At 38.5% G+C, this 24,742-nt stretch overlaps 1 protein-coding gene and 1 long non-coding RNA gene across 8 annotated transcripts in view; one reads left to right on the top strand and one right to left on the bottom strand.

Annotated features, from left to right (window-relative positions):
* UNC5C (unc-5 netrin receptor C) overlaps positions 1-24,742 on the top strand; it is a 436,417-nt gene that overhangs the window by 294,707 nt on the left and 116,968 nt on the right. For all 5 annotated transcript variants that reach the window (XM_055587671.1, XM_055587670.1, XM_055587673.1 and 2 more), the window contains exon 4: positions 16,207-16,310. In XM_055587671.1, the coding sequence (XP_055443646.1) occupies positions 16,207-16,310 (104 nt within the window). The remainder of the gene's footprint in view (positions 1-16,206; positions 16,311-24,742) is intronic.
* Positions 7,578-24,586, bottom strand: LOC129657490 (uncharacterized). Of its 3 annotated transcripts, none has more exons than XR_008716759.1 (4): positions 24,515-24,586; positions 23,533-23,579; positions 20,173-20,315; positions 7,578-8,480 (listed from the first exon to the last, which is right to left on the bottom strand). It is a non-coding gene; the product is annotated as an uncharacterized LOC129657490 (long non-coding RNA). The 3 variants fall into 3 exon arrangements; XR_008716758.1 differs by lacking the exon at positions 20,173-20,315 and adding an exon at positions 20,356-20,536 and having other exon boundaries at positions 24,515-24,563; XR_008716760.1 differs by lacking the exon at positions 7,578-8,480 and adding an exon at positions 14,557-15,815.

Below are 24,742 nucleotides of genomic sequence, written 5' to 3'. Positions count from 1 at the left end.
TGATCCCTACCAAGCATGCCCTCACTAATGGTACAGGAAGTTTGCAGATTCTCTGGTTTGCTCTGTTTCAAGTCAACCGGGGTGCTTCGCCCAGGAATATGTGACAAATGGCTGTCACATCAACTGCAATTAAAGTTTAAATTTTTTTCAGGTAAAGATAGCCATGATGCCAGAGATAATTAAGTTCACTTACCTCTCATCTAATTTGATCTATATTCACTATATGTGAATAGTATACACTATGTGTACAATGCTATAAATAGTGTACATTTATGTGTGTATATATATGTGGGTATATACACATATATATGTGTGTACTAAAAAGGGGGCCATAGTTCTTCCATGAAAAAGCTCTATTTTAAGAAGTTTATAAAGTAGAAATGAATATTAGCCATTCTTTTATTTATTTGTTTATGTATATTTTGTATATTCAAACTATATAAAATATAAAAATAATTTTATGAGACAATCAGAGCAGAGGGAAAATAAAGAAAAAGGGAAAGTTAGGATTTGGCCAGAAATGAGCTGAGGACACAATGTGCCTGCTCTGGAATCACGCATGTTTACCAGAGGGCAGTGTCAGGCAGCCTTAGTGGGCGCCGCAGCTTCCTCTGGAGAGCGAGGGCTTTCTTCTGAGGGAACTCATATGGGCGCTGTAATGACTGTCTAAGTAGAACCCTGTGTGATGCAGCTGCCAGTTTCATTAGGTTATTTCTTCCAGTGTCTCTTGCTATAGTCGATGACAAAATTCTGAATGTTCAAGGGAGGAAAATGTAATTCAAGCAGAATGTCAGCAAACCCTGTGTCTCTTCAGGAAATGTCTTGGCCACTATTGCTGATGTTGTGATCATTGATGATGCCGTGGTTGCTGTTGTCAGGGGGTGGTGGGCATGGTGTGAAAAGAGCAAAGTGGAGTGGTTGGAGCAAACGTTTGGGGCCAGGTTGACCTATATATTCAAATCCTAGTTCCATCACTTACTAGTGTGACCTTCAGTTCAGTTCAATCACTCAGTCGTGTCCCACTCTTCGCGACCCCATGAATCGCAGCACGCCAGACCTCCCTGTCCATCACCAACTCCCAGAGTTCACTCAGACTCACGTCCATCGAGTCAGTGATGCCATCCAGCCATCTCATCCTCTGTTGTCCCCTTCTCCTCTTGCCCCCAATCCCTCCCAGAATCAGAGTCTTTTCCAATGAGTCAACTCTTCACATGAGGTGGCCAAAGTACTGGAGTTTCAGCTGCTGATCTCCTTCAGAATGGACTGCTTGGATCTCCTTGCAAGTCCAAGGGACTCTCAAGAGTCTTCTCCAACACCACAGTTCAAAAGCATCAATTCTTCAGTGCTCAGCCTTATTCACACTCCAACTCTCACATCCATACATGACCACAGGAAAAACCATAGCCTTGACTAGACGAACCTTTGTTGGCAAAGTAATGTCTCTGCTTTTTGAATATGCTATCTAGGTTGGTCATAACTTTCCTTCCAAGGAGTAAGCGTCTTTTAATTTCATGGCTGCAGTCACCATCTGCAGTGATTTTGGAGCCCCCCAAAATAAAGTCTGACACTGTTTCCATTGTTTCCCCATCTATTTCTCATGAAGTGATGGGACCGGATGCCATGATCTTCGTTTTCTGAATGTTGAGCTTTAAGCCAACTTTTTCACTCTCCTCTTTCACTTTCATCAAGAGGCTTTTTAGTTCCTCTTCACTTTCTGTCATAAGGATGATGTCATCTGCATATCTGAGGTTATTGATATTTCTCCCGGCAATCTTGATTCCAGCTTGTGTTTCTTCCAGTCCAGCGTTTCTCGTGATGTACTCTGCATATAAGTTAAACAAGCAGGGTGACAATATACAGCCTTGACGTACTCCTTTTCCTATTTGGAATCAGTCTGTTGTTCCATGTCCAGTTCTAACTGTTGCTTCCTGACCTGCATACAGATTTCTCAAGAGGCAGGTCAGGTGGTCTGGTATTCCCATCTCTTTCAGAATTTTCCACAGTTTATTGTGATCCACACAGTCAAAGGCTTTGGCATAGTCAATAAAGCAGCAATAGATGTTTTTCTGGAGCTCTCTTGCTTTTTCCATGATCCAGAGAATGTTGGCAATTCGATCTCTGGTTCCTCTGCCTTCAGCAATATGTGAACCGTGAACTTCCTGATGTTCAAGCTGTTTTTAGAAAAGGCAGAGGAACCAGTGTGACCTTAGTCAAGCAGTTTAACCCCTCTGAGACTTAGTTCCATCAACCATGAAATGAAAATGATAGGGTTATTTTAAGATTAAACTAGGATAAATTTATAAAGCATATGGCATAGTGCCAGACACAAAGCAAATGCTCAGTGAATGATAATAGTGTTCATAAAAACAGAGATAATGATTCAAACAACTTTATTTATGCATTCTGAAATTTAGTAGTACCAAGTTAACTTTGAAAACTGAAGAGTTTTTCCTTCTTTCACCACTTCCTGTACATCCTGAGCTGTCAGTCCTAGAAGTTGAAGTTGTCTGCCAATTCAAGTATCATTAGACTGTAATTTGGTCCCTGCGCCTGAGGATGGAGGAGCCCTCTGCATGTCCACCCTTCTCCTCAATTCGGGAGTTACAGTGGATCTATGTGCACAGACAATCCATCTTCCCGGGGATGTCAGGATAGCTCCTAAGGAGTTTCTCTTTCTTCTGTGTACAGACCTCTAAACCACAGCCAGCGTCACAAAGGCCACTGACTACAAATTGGAATAAGGCAGTTCCTGGGAAGAATTAAAGAGGAACAGGGAAGACTTCTCTGCCCTACTCTCATAGTTCACTCCTCCTTTTCCCTGAGATCTGAGCTACCTTGTGAGCCACCTGTGGGTGTCAAACAGGCTGTGTTTACATCTGTAATTCTGTAGCGCCTAACACACTGTCCAGAACAACACTGTCTGAGGAAATATGATGCCAGCCACCTGTCATTTCAGTTTTTCCAGTAGCCATCCTTAAAAAAGTAAAAAGCAAACATAAAAGAGGCCAAATTAATTTTAATAATATGTTAGTCCACTCTATTTAAACTATCATTTCAATAAAATACCCAATATAAACAAGTATTCATGACAAGTTTTGCACTCATTTTTTCATATTAATTTTTACAGTACTTCTTAGTTAGGACTAGCCATAGGTCAATTGCTCCATAGCCACATGTGTCTCACATTGGATAGATGGGCTTTGGAATTCTAATAATAGAGGAACTGTTTCAATCACTTTTTCACCTCACATAGTTACTCTGTGTGTGTGTGGTGAAACACTAGAATCTATTCTGTTAGCAAATTTTAATTATGCAATATCATATTACACAAGCTGGAATCAAGATTGCTGGGAGAAATATCAATAACCTCAGATATGCAGATGACGAGGGAGCCTGGTAGGCTGCCATCTATGGGGTCACACAGAGTTGGACACGACTGAAGTGACTTAGCAGCATGCAGATGACACCACCCTTATGACAGAAAGTGAAGAGGAACTAAAAAGCCTCTTGATGAAAGTGAAAGTGGAGAGTGAAAAAGTTGGCTTAAAGCTCAACATTCAGAAAATGAAGATCATGGCATCTGGGCTCATCACTTCATGCTAAATAGATGGAGAAACAGTGGAAACAGTGTCAGACTTGGGAAAGACCAACCTAGATAGCACATTGAAAAGCAGAGACATTACTTTGCCAACAAAGGTTCGTCTAGTCAAGGCTATGGTTTTTCCTGTGGTCATGTATGGATGTGAGAGTTGGACTGTGAAGAAAGCTGAGCACTGAAGAATTGATGCTTTTGAACTGTGGTGTTGGAGAAGACTCTTGAGAGTCCCTTGGACTGCAAGGAGATCCAACCAGTCCATTCTGAAGGAGATCAGCCCTGGGATTTCTTTGGAAGGAATGATGCTAAAGCTGAAACTCCAGTACTTTGGCCACCTCATGCGAAGAGTTGACTCATTGGAAAAGACTCTGATGCAGGGAGGGGTTGGGGGCAAGAGGAGAAGGGGACGACAGAGGATGAGATGGCTGGATGGCATCACTGACTCGATGGACGTGAGTCTGAGTGAATTCTGGGAGTTGTTGATGGACAGGGAGGCCTGGCGTGCTGCAATTCATGTGGTCGCAAAGAGTCAGACACGACTGAGTGACTGAACTGAACTGAACCATAGTGTACAAAAATATCCCCAGAACTTAATTATCTTGTAACTGAAAGTTTATACCCTTTGACCAACTTTGGATGGTTCATTCAATTCTTGCACCAATGCTGGCGTGACAGGTGTTATTATCCTCATTTTACAGATGAGGAAATGAAGGACAAAGAAATTTGAAAACCTGCCCAACAGATTTCCCTGGTGGTCAGTGCTAATACTTGGTGCTGATGATGCTGGGGACCCAGGTTTGATCCCCGGTCAGGGAACTAGAGGACCCTACATGCTACAGCTAAACATTCCACATACTGCAACTAAAAGATCATGCTACAATGAAGATCTTTACATGCTGCAAGTAAGACCTGGTGCAGTCAAATTAAATTAATATTAAAAAAAATGATAAAAAACCTGCCTGAGTTCAAAGCTCATATATGGAGAAGCAGGTCAGATCAGCAGAGAAGTCCATACCTTGAAGCAACACATTGGATACAAATAAGAGAGGAGGTGACAATTGATTTTTCTGTCAGCTAGCAATTTAAAAAAAATATCTTATTTTCCACATGGATAATGTTATAGGCTCATTATTATTTACAATGCAGAAATGTAAGAAGGTTTGGGTTCCCACTTCTCTCCTGTTACTTGGTCTGTTCCAACCACACCAGTTTCTTTTCTTAGGGAATATAATACACTAATGCCAATAGCTCTTCCTTCACACCTGGAGCATTCTCCTCTACTCTACCTGGGGAAGAAAGGAAGAGTGGCTCACTTCCTTCTTTCATTCAGATTTCCGACAAGACAGCAGCTCTTTAAAAACCAGGTGTTTGGAAAGATTTAGGTTATACCATGACAGAATCTGGCAGCCTAATGCCAAGTGTCTTGGTAGAGCTCAGCAAGCACAAGTTTGCCAGCACGCCAGAGTAAATGGCCTGATTACTAATGTGCATTTCCGAGCTGTGGTTTGATCCCTTGTATGGCTGTTTAAGTCCTGGTGGCTCAGTAGTAAAGAAGCTGCCTGCCAACGCAGGAGACATAGGTTCGATCCCTGGGTTGGAAAGATCTCCTGGAGAAGGAAATGGCAACCCACACCAGTATTCTTGCCTGGGAAATCCCATGAACAGAGGAGCCTGGCAGGCTATAGCCCACGGGGTCACAAAATAGCCAGACACAACTTAGTAATGAGACAACAAGCCCATTATAAGTTACAGAGGCCAAATTTTGAATTAGATGAGATTAATTACCCAATTTAGACATTTTTAGATCAGATAAATTTTTAACAATAAATATCTCATTTCATATAAATGTCAACTGTTGTATTATTTAGTTCATCATGTGGTTCCTGTTTCAAGATTAAAAACCACAACACATTCCAGATTGCATTAGTCTATATTTTTCTAAACGTATTTGCTTTTGTATATAGACAGAAGTTTTCAAGATCAGTGGAGGCCCCACAAATCCATATGCATTTATAGCTCATTTTGTTCTGAGAAGTAGACATCTAATTGATAGAACACTGTCTCATAAGTTATATTTGGGGGGAAGTCTATGGGCTATGTGCTAGAGGAAGGGCGGGTAACCCACTGGACCAAAGTATGCCTCTTAAGTGATGTTTTATGCTGTATGAAATGGGAAGTTTATGGCTAAACTGCTTATTTGCAAAAAAGCTTGTCTGTGATCATTGTGTTCTTTTTTGTACTCTGAGAAAAGAGCCTTAACTTTTTGATATATTGGTTTCCTCATCCATAAAGTTGGCATGCTTCTGATTATTTATCCCTAAGACATACCTTAAAAAATATTGTGATGACATATAATCTTTTTTTTTTCTGAAACTAAAAATGCAATGTGAATAGAAGAGTGGCTTATATGGGATTTTTTTTCTTCCTCTTCCTGTAATGGATGTCATTGGAGTTCCAGCTCTAAAATATTTATTTTTTTAAAAAAACCCTTTAGCAAAACTACCTGAATACAAATATGTTTGTTCTATAAATGCCCCCAAAACCAAGAAATAAAGAAGAATGGCTGAAAGTGTACTTCCTTTTGCAGGGACTTCGTTCATTTAGGATTCTGTTTAAATGACTGAGTGCAGTAAAGGATAGGCATGCCTTGGCAAAACTAAAACATTGCCAAGACAATCCTTCTGCTGATTTGCTCAAAGATCATTCTAACCTCTGTCTCTGCCTATAATTATTATGTTCTGAAAGTGTTAAATTCTAAAAGTGGTAAATTCATAAGACTGGTCGAAAACATTAGTTTTTTTTAAAGTAAAAGGAAATTACAAAACAATAACAGGAACAAAGTCAAAATCTTGCATCTTTTTTCTCTCAAAATATCCTGTGACCTAGTAACCAACATTTAGGGCATGCTTACTGTATGCCCAATTCTGTTATAAGCCCCTTATGCATGTTAACTCGTGTGATGCTTCCAACAATCCTATGAGGTAGATTCTGTTATCCTTATTTTGCAAATAGTGAAACAGAAGCATGGAAATGAAATATTAGATAACTTACCCAAGCCACTTGTTTAGGAAATGGTAAATCTGAATTATAAACTTTTCTTTTTACAGTACAATTTACTGTATAGGTTTACAGAAATGTGATAGTTCACTTTGCAGTCTAACCATAGAGGAAACTTCATGTTTTTGTTGGTTTGTGGTTTCTTGTTTTGTTTTATCTTTATAATATTTAAGAAGAAAAAGCGAGTAAAAAAAGAAAACTTACAACATTTTTATATACTGTGTCCCTTCCATTTAAAAACCACAAGAATTGCTGAATATAACATTTTTTCAAGATTTTTTTTTTTAATTCCAGCAAAGATACTCTATTTCCAGAAAAGAAAACCATGGCAAACTTTTTAGGGTTCTATAGCATTGTCAGGAATTTTTACTGTTAATAAATTCTCAAAGCTCAAAAAACTAATCTAGTTTTCCCAAAATATGCTATACTGGTTGGTTCATGATAGTTGTTTTCTGTTAACAGCCAGATTTGGTGATTTAAGTATAAGTTATACTCTACTATGACAACATGAAAGTGAAAAGTGAAGTAGCTCAGTTGTGTCCGACTCTTTGCAACCCCATGGACTGTAGCCTTCCAGGCTCCTCTGTCCATGGGATTTTCCAGGCAAGAGTACTGGAATGGGTTGCCATTCCCTTCTCCAGGGGATCTTCCCAACCCAGGGATGGAACCTGGGTCGCCCACATTGCAGGCAGACTCTTTACCATCTGAGCCACCAAGGAATTATCCCCTTTTATATTATTGGAAGAAAGACACATTTTTCCCTCTAAGAACACAAGTATTATTAGCATATGTGACCATGGAATTATTTTGTTTGCTAGAGAAACAATTTGAAAGTACATTAAAATGAAATTTTTAAAACTAAATATAGGGTTTGTGTCCCACAGAACCTTCATTCCTATATGACATCATAGAGTTGAGTAGTAAACAAAAAGTGAATTGGTTTTGTACCTATGTCTCTATTACAGTTTGGGAAACCAAAGACAGCCCAGGTTGGTGATAAGGTTTTAAGGCAAAAATAATTCTTTTGCCTAACTTTAAGTTCCCTGCATGTCCCCTAGATGCATGTGAAATTTCAGTGTCTGCCAGACAATGTCAGCCATCAGCCTGAACAAAATTAAGTGCCACTGACCCTGGAAGACATCAACAGGAACTCATTGTCTTAAGAGACACAGTGTAGAAGCAGATGCGCTTGGTCCCCACGGCCTCCCAGGCTTTTCTCTCCCTCTGCCTACATGGCACAGTGCTGTGCACATCATGGTTGTTCCACAGATAATCAATCAGTCAATCAATCTGTGGTTCTCAGATTTTAGTGCCATGTGTCAGATATACCTGGGGGCCAGTGAAAACTGTGGATTCCTGGATCCCAACCTAGGAATGAAATCTGCACTTTTTTCCAAGCACAGCATGGTAATCCCTGAGTTTCCCTTTGTGACACATAAATTTCAGTCTCTAGTCTCCCACATTCATAATTATTTTGTCTCATTTGTTTAAGTTTATTTTGACTAACAATGATAATGCCTAAAGTTGATACAGCATACTAAAATGTACTAATACTACAAGGGAGTACTTTTTATATTCAAGGCATGATTCTAGAGTTTTATATAGGTTTCTTCATATATCAACCTGTAAAAGAGTCACTATTATCATGTTCATTTTTTTAGCTGAAGAAATTAAAGTAAAAGAAGGTTAAGCAGTATGCTCAAGGCTACACAGCTAGTCAGGTGATAGAGTCAGGATCTGAAACCAAGTTTGTCCAAGCTGAAGATCTTGCTCTTGACTGCGATGATATCTTGCTTTGCAGGATCTTTCAGATCTTTTTCACAGTGACCTACAATAAAAAATATATTTATATCATGATCTACTAAATAAACATATACCCATCTCCTCATACATACAGATACACAGAGGTGTATGTGTATGTATATGTGTGTACATATGTGCATACTTAATAATACATCAAGGTTATTGTCTTTCCAGTAGTCATGTATGGATGTGAGAGTTGGACCATAAAGAAGGCAGAATGATAAAGAATTGATATTTTCAAACTGTGGTGCTGTAGAAGACTCTTGAGAGTCCCTTAGATAGCAAGGACATCAAACCAGTCTATCTTAAAAGAAATCAATCCTGAATACTCATTGGAAGGATTGATGCTGAAGCTGAAGCTCCAATACTTTGGCCACCTGATGCAAAAAGCTGACTCATTGGAAAAGACCTTGATGCTGGAAAAGATTGAGGGCAGGAGCCGAAGGGGGTTGGGGGGGACAGAGGATGAGATGGTTGGATGGCATCACCGACTTAATGGATATGAACTTGAGCAAACTCTGGGAGATAGTGTGGGACAGGGAGGCCTGGCCTGCTGCAGTCCATGGGGTCGCAGAGTTGGATGGGACTTGGTGACTGAACGACAATAATACTATGTATGATATACTTGACATTTTCTGTTTATTCAATTTCATATTTTAATGCTGGTATTTGATCCTCCAAGTTGAATTCATAGTACTCTAAGGACAAATTCCATAAGAAAAATATGGAATGTTAGATACTATGGTTTTTACACCAAATGAGTCAAGTGTGTAAGAGAATGACATGCTGAAATTTACTCAGATGAGAAATCATGTTTCATGCCAGACTCTCTAATAGTAATAGAAATAGTTGTGATAATTTATTACATGTGTTTTATACTTCATAATCTTCCAAACCCTTTTCAGATTCAGTATTTCTTTTAATATTCTCAAAACCCTGTGAGATCTAATATTTGCAAACCCTATGAGATCTAAATCAAAAAACAACCAACATTAATAAGGTAATAATATGTTGTTTCTGTCTTATTATTCAATGGAATTTAAAGATTTTAATTTCCATTAGAATAATCTGTTGTAGTATGCTCATCAGAGAATTATTGACTTCATAATATCAGTCTGTCACATTGTCAAGAAACTGTCTTTTTAAAAATATTTTATTCTAATAAATCTTTCTGCATAATTAAGTAGCATTGCTAAGAGAATAAACATTTCTAACAAACGTAAATTATTATTTTCAAACTTGGAGTGAGAACATGATTATTTTCATTTTCAAAGACAATAGTATCAGCCTACCAAGTTAGACACCTACCAACTTAGACACCATAGGGAGATCTTTTGCTGGTATTTTCTCCAGGTTTCCTTTCAGATCAGTGGGGCTCACAGGTACTTGGATAGTAATATAACCTGTTACAGTAAAAGCTCCCACCTGTCTAGACTCAACTTTCCCATTTAGGCCACGCTCACCCTTTCCAGGCAAAGATGCTCATGGGTTGTCATTGCAGAAGAGACCTGATTGGGGACCCCTTTCATAAATATGTGCTTTGGCATGATAGACTTTTTCTTGCATGCTGTTTTGGGTAGGCATTTCCCTCCCACCTCTCCACAAAGCAAGAAAATTAGTTTTGTCAGTAATTCTCAATGCATTCATAATTTTCAATGTGTTTATAATTCTCAATACTTTTATAATTTTCAAAGCTGCAATATTCATCTGCTCTTGTGATGTATATTATATTGCTTTGTTGTATTCGTACAAAGAATTTTCTGATGTTTTAAATTTGGAATCTTCTGAAACCCATCCATCACCCCATTTTCTCTTACACCTGTATATTGAAGTGTACAGAAGTTCCAGGAAGATTGTCCTAAAAGGAGGATTTATAAGCTGTTCTTTTCAAAGATGCATCATCTTCTAAATTGTTGAAAAACAACTTCTTCTATTATTTCTCTTGGACACTGATAATTGATATAAATCCTTAAAGATCTTATCTGACGAAGGCCAGGCTGTTTCCCCTAAAATGCATATTTAAAATGTTAGTCTACTCAGTTATAGGCTTTTGAGACAAAAGAGACCTTCAAAAGCATCCAGTTATTTACTTCATTTTGCAAATGAGGAAGAGTCTTCACACTGCCAGGTAGCCTTCTTTTCTACCTGTGTGGGTGCGCATGTGCTCAGTGACTCAGTCGTGCCTTACTCTTTGTGACCCCATAGACTATAACCCACAAGGCTCCTCTGTCCATGAAATTTTCCAGGCAGAAATACTGGAGCAAGTTGCCATTTCCTGCTCCAGGGGATCTTTCTGAGCCAGGGATTGAACCTGTGTCTCCTGCATTGGCAGGCGGATTCTTGTCAAAAAGCAGAGTTCATGTTTATAGAATTCCTTGAAATTAGTGGGCTTCACATCATAAATAATTTATAATCACTGTATTATATTGCAAAAAAAACTCACTGACAGCATCAGAATTCTACCATAAAAAATGAGACGCTGTGTACAGCCACACATGTACTTTCTTTGATTACTGTGTAAATGGTAAATAGAAATCCATATAGTTTCAGGTCTGATTCTGCATCTGCTAATTGGATTTCACTGTATGGATTTAGTAAGCCAATATTCATGTTAAGTAAACATCTCTCTGAATGCATACTTACAACAAAGGTGATTTTTCTTTTAATTGATGGAATCAATGACTAAATCAGAGGTAAGCTGAGTTGACTTTGCAAAAGTAATCTAGGTTTTAATGAAAGGATTTTATACCTATTTCGGTAGTAGCCTTAGAACAAATGGAAAGAAAACAGAAGTGTAGAATCCTAAAGGTCTTCCAAGGGCATAAATTCATCTTTTTCCTGACAGAAATGCCCACATTATTCGAAAACATTCTGTTTTACGTCTAATTCCTAGCTGACAAGTGTCCGTTTTTCCTGCTTACTCATTCGTCACCCTCGTGTTCTCTCTGCCTGCAAGGCATCCGGCCTGCCTTCTATCACATCTCTCCAAATGATGAAGGATATGTTTAAAATGTTACTCACACTGCTTGCAGAGTACTTTGGAGGCATATGAAAGGAGCAGCTGCCATGCTGGACAGCATAATATATTCTATGTTCTTTATACAACCTGAAAGCTAGAAAAGAATTTTGGCCCGGAATTAAAAGGATTTTTCAGGAAGAAGTATTACATTTTGAGGGCTTACCTATGAATCATTTTAGAAATCAGATAAAAATTACATACAGTTTAAAATCAAATAACATCAAAACAATATAATTATATGGTATTCAGTGATGGTTCAGTTAAACCTGTCTTTTGAAGTACAGGCCTCTGATGTGTGGTCACCATTCTCAATTAGGAAACAGCAATTTTCATAAGATGTGCCTTCCATTGGCAGGAATTTCAAAACAGTTGCAAAAACTATATACCAAATCCTAAGAAGAATTATAGCCTGCTACATTCGAACCCATCATCCCTTAACGGTGCTGCTGACTTTTGTCAAAATGAAATTTGTAAAAGAGCAGTGCTGCTAAGTTGCTTCAGTAGTGTCCGACTCTGTGCGACCCTATAGACGGCAGCCCACCAGGTTCCCCCGTCTGTGGGATTTTCCAGGCAAGAGTACTGGAGTGGGTTGCCATTGCCTTCTCCAAAAGAGCAGTAGTTATTATTATAGTCATTCTCCCAATTTCTGTGCACCCCCAACACAGCTGGGTTTCTAGTCCCCCTTCACTCCTAAATTTCTCAAACTTCTCCTTTTACGTACTTTGCTGCATTTGTCCTGTTGGCCTCCAGACTTCTTAAACTTGGCTCCTCTGATAGTTGTGTCTTGGTTTTTCTCCTGTGTCTTGTTCACACCGTAACATTTTTGCAGACAGCTTTTCCTCTGAAATGTTGGTGTCCTCTTTTTTTTTTCCCTGCTCTGGTATGTCATCTATTTCTAGTGCTTCAGCTGTCTCCTAGACAGTGAAGCACAGATCTTCTACCTGGCCTTCTTTTTCCAAACTTCAGACCTGTGGTCCTTAAGGTGATTTTCCTGTCAGGGGACATGCTCTGGAGGCATTTATGTTGTCCTGGCTTAGAGAGCTCTACTGTTATTTGCTGGATGGAGTCCAGGGATGCTGCTAAGAAACTTACTATGCAGAATGCAACCTCACAACAGGATTATCCAGTCCTGAATGTCAATCATGCTGAGATTAGAAATCATGATCTGGATCTACCGGATTTTTCCATTTCCAAATAGAGGGGGAAAATGTGGAAACGGTGACAGATTTTATTTTCTTGGGCTCCAAAATCACTGCAGATGGTGACTGCAACCAAAAAATTAAAAGACATTTGCTCCTTGGAAGAAAAGCTATGATAAATCTCGACAGCATATTAAAAAGCAGAGACATCACTTTGCAGACAAAGGTCTACATAGTCAAAGCTATGGGTTTTCCAGTAGTCATGTGTGGATATGAAAGCTGTATCATAAAGAAGGCTGAGCTTTGAAGAATTGATAGTTTTGAACTGTGGTGTTGCAGAAGACTCTTGAGAGTCCCTTGGACAGCAAGGAGATCAAACCAGTCAATCCTGGTTTGGAAATCAACCCTGAAAATTCATTGGGAGGACTGATGTGAAGCTGAAGCTCCAATACTTAGGTCACCTGATGCAAAGAGCTGACTCACTGGAAAAGACCCTGATGCTGGGAAAGATTGAGGGCAACAGGAGAAGCGGGTAACAAAGGATGAGATGGTTGGATGGCATCACTGACTCAATGGACATGAGTTTGAGTGAATTCTGAGAGATAGTGAAAGACTGGAAAGCCTGGTGTGCTGAAGTTCCTGGGGTCACAAAGAGTCGGACACGACTTGGTGACTGAACGACAATAACAACAAACTGAACATGTACCAAAATAAGTTTGCTATCTTTCTCACCACTTTCCTGCCCATGGTGGTATGATTTCATTTAATGATGGTATAAACTTAATAATTGCAATAGCTGAGAATGGAATTGTCCTTTCCTCTTTGCACTCTCCAGATACTTAGGTATTCTAGAACAAATGATCTGTTCATTACTAGAATCTGCTTTCTCTTCTTCCTGTCCACTGTCAGTAGCTGAGTTCAGTTCCCCATCATCCCTCCTGATTCATTCAAATAGGTCTCTAACTACCTTCTGCTTCTTCAGCATCACCTTAGTCACACTGAGAGCAATATGACATCTGATTTCCTTCCTCTGCTTAAAAGCCTTTGAGAGTTTGCTATTCCTTAGCATAGCAGGAGGAGAAGGCAATGGCACCTCACTCCAGTACTCTTGCCTGGGAAATCCCATGGACGGAGGAGCCTGGTAGGCTACAGTTCGTGGGGTCGCAAAGAGTCGGACACGACTGAGCAACTTCACTTTCACTTTTCACTTTCATGCACTGAAGAAAGAAATGGCAACCCACTCTAGTATTCTTGTCTGGAGAATCCCAGGGATGGGAGCCTGGTGGGCCGGTATCTATGGGGTCGCACAGAGTCGGACACGACTGATGTGACTTAGCAGCAGCAGCATAGCAGGAAGGCTTTTCATGAATAGATCTCAGCTTACCTTTCTAGTCTTGATTGTGAATCTTACGTATCTTCATCCTAAGTACCTAATAAAGTATCTATCATAAGGAGATAATTGATAAATATAAAGGAATTTGTTTTGACCCTTTGGAGATATATGTGCCTCACTCTTTCTAATTCTCCATCCTTATTTTGTGATATGCTGTTTAATTTAACAGCGAGTGAGTCTATATATTATTTGATTTGAGAATTAATTCTAGTCTTTACATCTCTACCCTACCATGCATCAGATGGGAGGTTTTCAGAATCATTTTTCACAAACAAGATATACCTTATAAGAATATTTTATCCTAGGACTTCCCTGGTGGCCCAGTGATTAAGAATCTGCCTGCCATTGCAGGGGACATGGGTTCAATCCCTGGTCTGGGAGTATCACACATGCTGTGGGAAGTCCATATGGCTCAAATACTGAGCCCATGCTCTAGAGCCTTCAAGCCACAACTACTGAGCCAGCGCACCCTAGAGCCTGTGTTCCACAAGAGAAACCACCTCGGGAGAAGTCCGCACAGCATCCCCACTGGAGGCAACTAGAGAAAGCCCCTGGGCAGCAGTGAAGATCCAGCCCAGGCAAAAAAGGAAAAAAGAACATTTTATCCCATGAAACTTACTCATTGCTGCTGTTGCTTTTATTAATATTTTGACAAAATTTTTTATGTTAATGCAGATTTAAAACAAAGAGAAGCTACTATATGAGAAAAGAAAGAGTAGAAATTTTCTGATGTTGCTGTTGAAAGGATACAAATCAACCTTAAGAGATATGAAGGGATGTGTGGGATAAAAAAATATGTATCAGATCAACAGCCAGCAGGTTCTAATGCAGCATCAATTATTTTGCTGTGAGGCTTTGAGTAATTTGAGAAATGTGTTCCTTATATGTAAAATAAAGACATGGCTTAGATAACTTTCATGTTCTAATAACTCTGGATTTTAAGTATTTGTTTCTACAGTCTACTCAATTTCTTGATAATAAAATTAGAAATGCCTTTCTGGCAGAAATTGTGCATGATTTATAGAGTCTCTTATCTTACCTCAGACTCACATAGATCCAATAATCTTTTCAGAACCCCTAAACTCTTGAAGGTTTTCTTCTGCCAAGATATTCACCCAAATAGCAAATAATATGACATGAATTTTTTTCTCACTGCATTTTTCCAGATGGTGCTTTCTTATATCTCTTGAAAGGCTTAGAGATACACCTCTAGAGTCTTTGGATTTCTACCCATTAGTTCAGTAGGCTGAAATGGTGCTTTTATATTTTTAAGTTATTATTGGGGACGTGGGATGAAAAGACAGAGGCATTAGCTTTTTAATAAAATCTACTGGGTAAAATTTCAATAAATTTTTATTGAGTAGTACATGGATGAAATTTTTTTAACTTTGCCTTAAAAAAATGCTGCTTTAAAGCTCTATAACTGACTCATTTATTTTTTTAGCTTTGGTGTTTAAAATGATAAAACTGATTTCTAATATTTTTGTGTCTATCAATAGCAGTTTTTAAGATTGTACTGAATATTGCTATAGCAACTATAACTATATAAATAAGTAATTAGATTCTTGTTACATTTGAGCAGAAATAACTATTTAATCTTCTAATTGGAGCATGGTGACATAATTACATATTGAGATATTTCTGGACCCATCCCAATAGTTACTCTTTTCTCTCTCTTATGTTTGAGATACTTCAAGAAGCTATATTTATTTCTCCAGGACTCCAGCATTCTGTTTTCATTCTGAAATAGAAACTTGCTTTTGAGTTATTTATCGAAAGATCTCAGAGTTGTTGCAACTTCAGTAGTATCTATTGTAAAGAAAGAAAAAATATTAATATACATAAGGGACTCTGTATGAATAAGAATCATAACAATGGGATTCCATTGATTAAATATGTGATTGTTATAGTTGATTATTAAGAAATACTAGCAAACTATAATTAATGAGTGTCACTAATTGTTAGAATGAGAATCTCCAAAGCATTCCAGTGAAGATTAAGGTAGGAACAGCTAGTAATCTCTAAATTTCATAATTTCCACTACATAGAATATAATCAGTCACATTATGGCACAGTACTAACATGATTAAAAACTACAAAGAAACAGAAAATAATAAACTGCAAATTTATTATTGTATTTTCTAGAAATGAATAAATGTTAATTAGTTTTGTCTTGTATTTTATTACTTGTGCTTTCCAGATCTGCGAAAAACATTTGAGCAGGAACCTCTGGGAAAGGAAGTATCCTTGGAACAGGAAGTCTTGCTCCAGTGCCGACCACCTGAAGGGATCCCAGTGGCTGAGGTGAGAAGAAAAATTCTTTGCATTTAGCAACTGGCACTTAGTTATTCTAACAGAGGCCTAATCCATGGCTAATGGTGCAGTGAATTAGGGTATGGCATGATGAATGGTTGGTAATGGAGTCCTAACTGCTTGCTACTGGCAAAATAGATTGATTGGGAACTGATTAATGACTTGGAGTCAATTAGAATGCCCCACTGGACAAAGCCACAGGCAGCTTGGTTTAATTTTGTCATTCTCTTTTAAGAAATCAGAAACACTGTTTTATTTTATCTGGCACTAATCATAAAGAAAGATGGGCTGACTTAATAATGTGCCATTCAATTTTATTATTGTTCTTTTTTTTTTTTTTTTTTTTTAAACCTGAAACACTGTATTAGTTTTGCCAAACATCAAAACGAATCCACCACAGGTATTGATACTATGCAAAAAATGTAAGATGGGTGTACATGTGTGTGTATGTGTGACAGCCTGTGAGCTCCACATACATGTTTCCTGCTCTGTGATGTAATCAAGGACGTACCTAAAAGCCATAGCCACACACCATGAATAAAAACATGTTTGAGGAATGTCAAGCAGTTTCATCCTATAAGTTTTCCATTAGCTCTTAATTTTCATTTTCTGGTTTTGGTGAAACAAAGCCTATTGAAAGTTCATGAAGTATTATAAATCAGATTTATACCATGATTTTTTATTAGCACCAGACAAAATGCCCTTTGAAAATGCCTGTCCATGGGGGATAGGCCTCCATGACCACAAGAGTATTCTATGCTCTCCTTGAGACACCATTTAGGGCACACTGCTGAGGAAAATCATCTAATAACATGTCTTTTATTTCATTTCAACTAATTCCAAACTCTGAAAAATGTTACCCCGTTAGGATTATCAGAAGACATTCTAATATACATCAAACACTATTGTCCTGGCAGATCCAGTATCCTACAAACACGAGAAAGCTTTAATTTGATAAGTAACATAACTGCCAACTTGCTGGTGGTCCTTGTTAGCCTCTAAACTACACTGAGTTCTTTGGAATTTTTACTCTTTATTGCATATATGGAAAGAAGCATTTTTTAAATTGCTATAATTTGGGGCTGTATATGGGTCAGCTGATTTTTTGTAAAAATAAGCCTGCAATTTTTCCTGTCTATGAAATTATAAAATAATATTACTAAGACTTACTACATTGTCCAAAATTTTTTAATAGTTAATCAATGCACTTATCAGATTTCCATAGTTTTTATGTCCTTTGAAAATTCAGGCAAAAGTGAGATCAGCACAGTTAGTGTGTCCCATAACAACAAAATTAAACATCTGATAGCTCTTTCTAAAATAATAATAATAATAAATTAATTAGAAATTTAGGCAGGGCCCTTACAAATGACTCCATTTTCTGTCACTACCATTCACATCTCCAGTCTGTCAATGCAAGACTCTGAGTGGCACTTTTAATGAAATTTTCTTTTTTTTTTTACTTTGAAAGAAGAGAGTTGGCTTTTGTCTTGTACCTGACATCCCATGGCACTTTCTAGCACTGTATCAGAGACTATGCATGATTACTTCTGCTTTATCCAACCACACCAAAACCTTATCTTCTACCACTGACTCACGGGATGATTTATTGTGATTAGAAAAGAAAAAGCTCTTCTCTATGCAACATTTCATTTCACTCTGACAATAAGTATATCTTTCTCCTTAATCATATCTATCTTAATCTAAAATTTTAATGCAAACCTCCTCCATTAAATTGCCTTAAAGAGCAAAACATATCCTGAGTAACATGAGTGTCCACAGACTCTTTTTGACTCAGTGTTTCTTAAAGTGAGCAGATCCCTGCTGAGATTTTCAGTTAGGAGATTCTAGTAACTTCTTGGAGAAGGCAGTGGCACCCCACTCCAGTACTCTTGCCTGGAAAATCCCATGGATGGAGGAGCCTGGTAGGCTGCAGTCCATGGGGTCGCTAAGACACGACTGAGCGACTTCTTTCACTTTTCACTTTCATGCATTGTAGAAGGAAATGGCAACCCACTCCAGTGTTCTTGCCTGGAGAATCCCAGGGATGGGGGAGCCTGGTGGGCCGCCGTCTGTGGGGTCACACAGAGTCAGACACGACTGAAGCGACTTAGCAGCAGCAGCAGCAGTAACTTCTTATTTTTTTTTAGTTTTCTCAGCAAAGTAGTTCACTTTGTCAAGGAGTAAAGATTCATGACTGCAAACTAATTGGCTGTGAATTTTATCTGTATCATCACTGGGGAAGAGACCAATTAACACTTGGCAAGCTCAAAAATCATATACCATTTGACATTCAAAGAACTATATTTAATGTGATTTTTTTTCAAGTCAGGAGAGAGATCAAAAACACTTGCTTGAGAGCAGGCTAATAAACTCCTGTGTAGATTATTTCCAACACCCTTAGAATCACCAAGATCAGAAATCTAATGTATACCTTGACTTGACACATTGCAACTGTCATTTGCTCAAGAGGAGCAGAAAAAAGAGAAAGGGATGAAATATAATGTGATGAATTAAAGGATTATAAAATTATTTTAATTTAATGATATATATATATTCATTATCTACTATTTTATTTGTTTGAGGAATTTAAAAGCACAAAAATAGAATGAAATGAAATACTGATCTTAAAGGGAAACCAGAAGGTAAAACTCTCATGTGTTATCATAAACAAAATCAGTTTTTAAGGTATCAGACTGTACTGGCAAGGACTCTTGCTTCTTTTGTGTTCTAGGCAAATGATTTTGAAAAACTCAGATACTACATGCTCCACAAATACATGATTGATTGATGCAATTTATCTCTGTTTAGTAAGTATATGTCTAGCACCATCGAACAGGTAGTCAAGTTCATTATTTGTAAAATATCAAGAGGCAATAATTTCCTTCCCACATAAGTCAGTAGGTTTCCAAAGAGCTCTACTAATCTTAAGTTACAGCAGTATCACCTTTGGTGCAAATAATGGCACAGGGATTTCTGTGGTAATAAATAACATTTAATTTTCTTCTCTATTTTGGCTTTAATTTTTGCTACATAGGGTTAAACTAATTTCCATTCAGAACTCTAGGCTTAACCCCATGTCACCATTTCTGACTGTTGGACTTCAAGCAAGGTATTTCAATTCCTATACCTAAGTTTAGTTAATTAAATTATAAACTGGAGATAATAATAGTGTCTCTCCAGAACGTAGTTGAAAATTAAATGAGATGATATATGCAAACAAATCACTTAGAACATGTAGAGGAACTCAAGAAACATTACTATTGTTATTAATATATTATTCCTCTTGATTCAGAGAAGACTGAACTCAACCTCTGGAATTCACAGTAGTCACTGGCACACTGCCTCTGATGGGCACTGTAGGGTATGCAGCGATGAAGCTTCCGTCCAGTGAAGAATCACAGAGATTCCCTCCTGTGTCTTCTAACCAGTTATTTTGATTAAAATCCACAAATGCTACAAATGAAGATAAAGTTTGAGCTTTAAAATAAGGAAACTCCCTTATTTATGTAACATATTTACTCTAAAAATGACTTGTTACTGTGGAAATCTGCACCAAGTCCTGATGTGCTGCTATTCTTACTCTGATTTTTATAGTTATCTGTTTAGTCATCATGGGCCTAGAACACTGGACCAGACTTTGTGTTTCCTCCAAAAGAGGGAATTTGGAGTGGAATTACTGTTGGAAGTTCTCCTTTTCCAAGCAAAAGGAAAGAGAGTGACAAAGAAAGTCTCAGAGGAGGAAGAGACCAGCTCAGGATTCCCCATACTCCACCTCTCCAGGTGGTGAGAGGTTTGACAAAGAACTCCTCTCAGTACTCACTGGTTAAGAAAAAAAATATGTTGCAGGTACCTCAGGGATGAAGCACAAGAGTTTCAGAGCTCTAGTCTTGGCTGTTCCTTCCTCTGGCCTCCTCCTTGCCAGGCCCTTTCTTCATTTTCTTTGTTTAAATATTTATCAGCCACACAGCTTCCTTAGCACAGGGCTACTAGCATCTGGCAGAGAAGGCAATGGCACCCACTCCAGTACTCTTACCTGGGGAATCCCAGGGACGGAGGAGCCTGGTGGGCGCAGTCCATGGGGTTGTGAAGAGTCAGACACGACTGAGCGACTTCACTTTCACTTTTCACTTTCATGCACTGGAGAAGGAAATGGCAACCCACTCCAGTACTCTGGCCTGTAGAATCCCAGGGACTGGAGCCTGATGGGCCACCGTCTATGGGGTTGCACAGAGTCAGACATGACTGATGTGACTTAGCAGCAGCAACTAGCATCTGGGGTCTTCTGCAGTATCAAAGGTGCAAACCCTTTAGTTGCTGCATCATAGTATGGTCCAGGGATCCCCAGAAGCAAGCACCTCGGGGTGAGGGGTACCTAGCTATTCATCAGCAGATACAGAACTATTTCAGTATTTCATACCTGGTATGAATGAAGCAGTAAAGCTGCTTGAATGTCAGTGCCTATGTTCTCTGACTTTTTATAGCTCCAACTATTTATTATCTCTGTCAAAATATGTCTGTTTACTCCTTTGCCTGCTTGACTACATTGGATGAAATAAGAAAAGGGATTTTCATTCATGTTTATCTCTAACACAAGCAGACTGTAGGTTACATAGTAGAATCTCTGAGTGCATTGAATTAAATGAAATAATAAAGAGTCCCTGTTGGATGTGACAGAGAAGCTGCACCTCAGGAAATGGAACTTTCCAGAAACAGGATGTTTGTTACCATGGAAGATGTGTGCTGAGAGAACTCAGTGCAGGTGGAGTAAGGGAGTCAGTCAGTCAGAAGGGTTCTAACCCACTGGACCATTTGGATCACTCCAAAAGGCCACTGGGAGTTACTTTAGTTCATGGACTATAGGACAGGTTAATAGTAATTATATTAAAATTAAAAGTAGACTCTGTGAAAGAAAGAAAATAAATCCCAGAAATAATCTGAAATGGTATTGCTCAGTATTTTTAATAACTGTTTTGCAAGGATCAAGCCAAAAATATAAAGCTTTTCTTCCCTTTCTGGGGAGGCATTTGCCTTCCTTTAGCAGAAATCTCTCATCTCCCCAAAGAAACCAGAAAATTAATATGCCTGAACGGGTGCTGGGTTGCTCCAGTGGCATAATAGCAGAACTCTGTGAAATGAATCCCTCCTTGCTCATTTTGGTTTATGCCTGGAAAATGTTGCTGTCATATGGTGAGCCAGAAATATACTCAGAGATGCTTTATTTCATCAGATTATCTCTTTTGGAGAGTACTGAGATCAAAAACATCAATGGATATGACATTTGTTGGCATGACACAAGGAGCAAAACTGAATTTTTCACTAAAATAAACCTGTGATTTGTTTCACCTTAAACAAGGGGATAATTGCTCCTCTAATTATAATTGAACTATTTCTCACAGGAGTCAAATTGGAGGAACAGGGCACCATGTTCAACTTATTGACCCAATTGTGCTTAAAAAGTGTCATCTTATTTATCAACATTTGCATGTCTAATTAGCAAGTGGGAAAATATGGGGTGAAGTGTATAAGAATAGATTATTTGGCAGTCTTGCTCAACAGGAAATAGAATTTTTAAGCTGATAATGCCAGGGAGGAAAGTGGCTGGCAGCCGGAGGCTTCACCAAATATATAGCATCAGGTGGCTGTCCATCTAATTGATTATTAATATGACCACTGAACACTTCGTTTCATGAGAGACCTGCATGTTTTGCTGCCGTTCCCTCATAATCAGAACTTTGTGTTGATGCATTTCCGTGCAGGTACATTGTCTCCCAAGCTGTGCTTTATATTCTTTGTGGTCAAAAGAAGTTTAGAGAGAAGAGTTTGAATACTAATTTGCAGGGAGACATTGCTTTCGGTGCCCAGTGATATCTATTGGAATTTTCTCCTAGCATGTGTATAACAAGAAGGGGTCTTGCCCTACAAACAGGTTTGCTGCAAGTATCAGGTTCCTTGACTGGTAGCCAGCTTCCAAGCTTTACATTGGTCCAGTCAACAGTTGCTAACATTGTTTATTTTGGTTACTTCATATGATTTTCTGTCAATATATGCATCCAATAGTTATGCATAGAGATCACCATAAATAGATAACTGGTTTGCAGATAATTCTGTAAACCAATTTAAAAATATAATAAAGTGAACCAATATCAACATCACTTTTTAAAACACAGGAATAAATAATAAACTTTCTTTGGTTTATAATAGATTTGTGGCATGACTTCTGCACATATACAGTGGTTCCTTTGAGCCTATAGTACAAAATCCAGTTTTTATTTTTACTCACTAAATCATTTATTCAAGAAATATTTATTGTCCTCTCACCATGTACTAGACACTCTTCTATTTGAAGGCAATACATGGCAAAGTCCCTAAATGGTAATAAAACACTAAAAACAAGGGGGGAAAAGCACAAGATATAATCAGATAATTGTAAGTTAAAGGAAATACGACAAGGTCATATCTGAGAAGGCTGATGGTTGTTGGGGATCAGGAGTCACTTAAAGTTCAAGGAGAATCTATCTGATGAAATAACATTTGAGCTGAGATCTGAATGACAAGAAAGAGCCAGACTTAAAAAGATCTGGGTCAGGAAGCTCCAGGCAGGGGAGCAGAATACCTCAGAATGTGGTTACAGATTAAAAAGGAGGCCAGTGTCTCTGAGACAGTGAGCCAGGAGGAGGGCAGGAAGCCCTTCAGTCAGAGAGTTAGGATGAGCCTGGGGACTGAAACACGGTAATGGGAAGGGATTTTGTTTCTGAATATATGCAGTCATTGGAGATTTTAAGTGAGGAATTGACACGACCTGATACATTTTACTTCTAAGCTCATTCTTGCTGCTGTAGGGAGTGTAGATTTTAGAAGTGTAAGAATGGAAGCAGAGACACCATTCAGGAGATCTTGCCATACTTCACACAACAGAAGATAGTTGTCGGTCTTAGGGCAGAAGAGATAAGAGAAAGGTGGAGAAACAAAGGATATATTTTAATTCCTTTGGGAATAGAAATTCTGAACATGGATTTTAAATTTTATTTTATTAAATGAATAAAATCTAGAAAGTATTTGGTTCTTCAGAACAAAGTGAAATCTTCTGTGCTAAAAAGAGCAAACAATAGAGCTTTTCTTAGATAACCTAAAATCTGTGGTCAGTAGACTTCAGCTGTTTTCAAATACAATCTGTCTCTCAGTGGTGCTTCAGCAATAGGCAGTAACCTACCTTGAGTCCATGATCCCAGGGCAGGAGGGTCTTTTATTTCTACAGTCCTTATTTCATGAAAAAAAAAAAAAAAAAATGTTTTTCCTTAGATAAATTCTTTGGCTTTGAAATTTTTTCAATGATTCTTCATATGCCTAGAGGCACTATTTATTGTAAACTCACTGTGGAAGAAAAGTGGTAGTCACAGAGAGCGAAAAAGCAGTGTTTTTTAAAAAGTGATCAGTTTTAGCAAGAGATCAAACACTTTTAGTTGGTAAATGCTGAGAGTTACTTAATCTGAAAGTTTATGGTAAAGACTGGTTAGAAGCTATCTTGTGACTAATCAATTATAGGTCTTTTGCTCTGAAAAAGTTAGCATTTTAAGGACATTTCAGTGTCATTTTGCTCCCTTGTAAGATATTATCAGAGTCATGCTATTTTGGGCTTTTTTGGTGATTGTCACTATTGATTCATTTATCAGCATGCTTTTTATCTCCTAATAGTAGAATTTAAGGTTTAGAAAACATTTTCAGATTTCAAGACAAGTTCACATCTAAAATGTGGTTCACACACATTCATCCCTCAAAAGCAATGAGTCAGGTGCCTGTGTGCCTGCGTGCTCAACTTCATCCCACTCTGTGCAACCCCCTGGACTGTAGCTTGCCAGACTTTGTCCATGGAATTTTCCAGGCAGACATACTGGAGTGGATTGCCATTTCCTGCTCCAAGGGAGCTCCCCCACCCAGGGATTGAAACCACGTCTCCTGCATCAGCAGGCAGATACTTTACTATTGAGCCACCTGGGAAGCCAATGAGCTAGACATGTGTCCAATTAAAGGAGTGTTTCTGCAGCAGGAAAATAGGACCCCTTTCTTAGCAAATTCCTTCTGTTTGCAGAAGTTGCAAAATGTCAGTCGTTTCTGTTACTAAACAAGTCCCTACGCCAGACCTGCAGTGAACCAATCACTGAGACACTGGGATTTGCAGCTAAGAGTTTACTCACAGGACAGCGAGTAAGAAGATGAAGAACAAACTTTAGCTCCGCCTCCTTGAGGTCAAGCGGGTGGGATACTTAAGGGATAAGCAAGGTGGGCTTAGGTTGGGGAAAGGTGATTGGTAGAAGCGGCACAAGGGGCGGGAATGGGTATTCTGCGCAGACTCATCTCTGTTAAATGCTAATACATATTCAAAATGAAGATGCCCAGTCTTACCTGAGGATGCAGTTTCCAGT

Source organism: Bubalus kerabau, chromosome 7 (genome assembly GCF_029407905.1).
Source record: "Bubalus kerabau isolate K-KA32 ecotype Philippines breed swamp buffalo chromosome 7, PCC_UOA_SB_1v2, whole genome shotgun sequence".
NCBI classification, from domain to species: domain Eukaryota; kingdom Metazoa; phylum Chordata; class Mammalia; order Artiodactyla; family Bovidae; genus Bubalus; species Bubalus kerabau.
The sequence above is the reverse complement of the archived record's forward strand: the minus strand, read 5'-3'. Positions and strand labels throughout refer to the sequence as shown.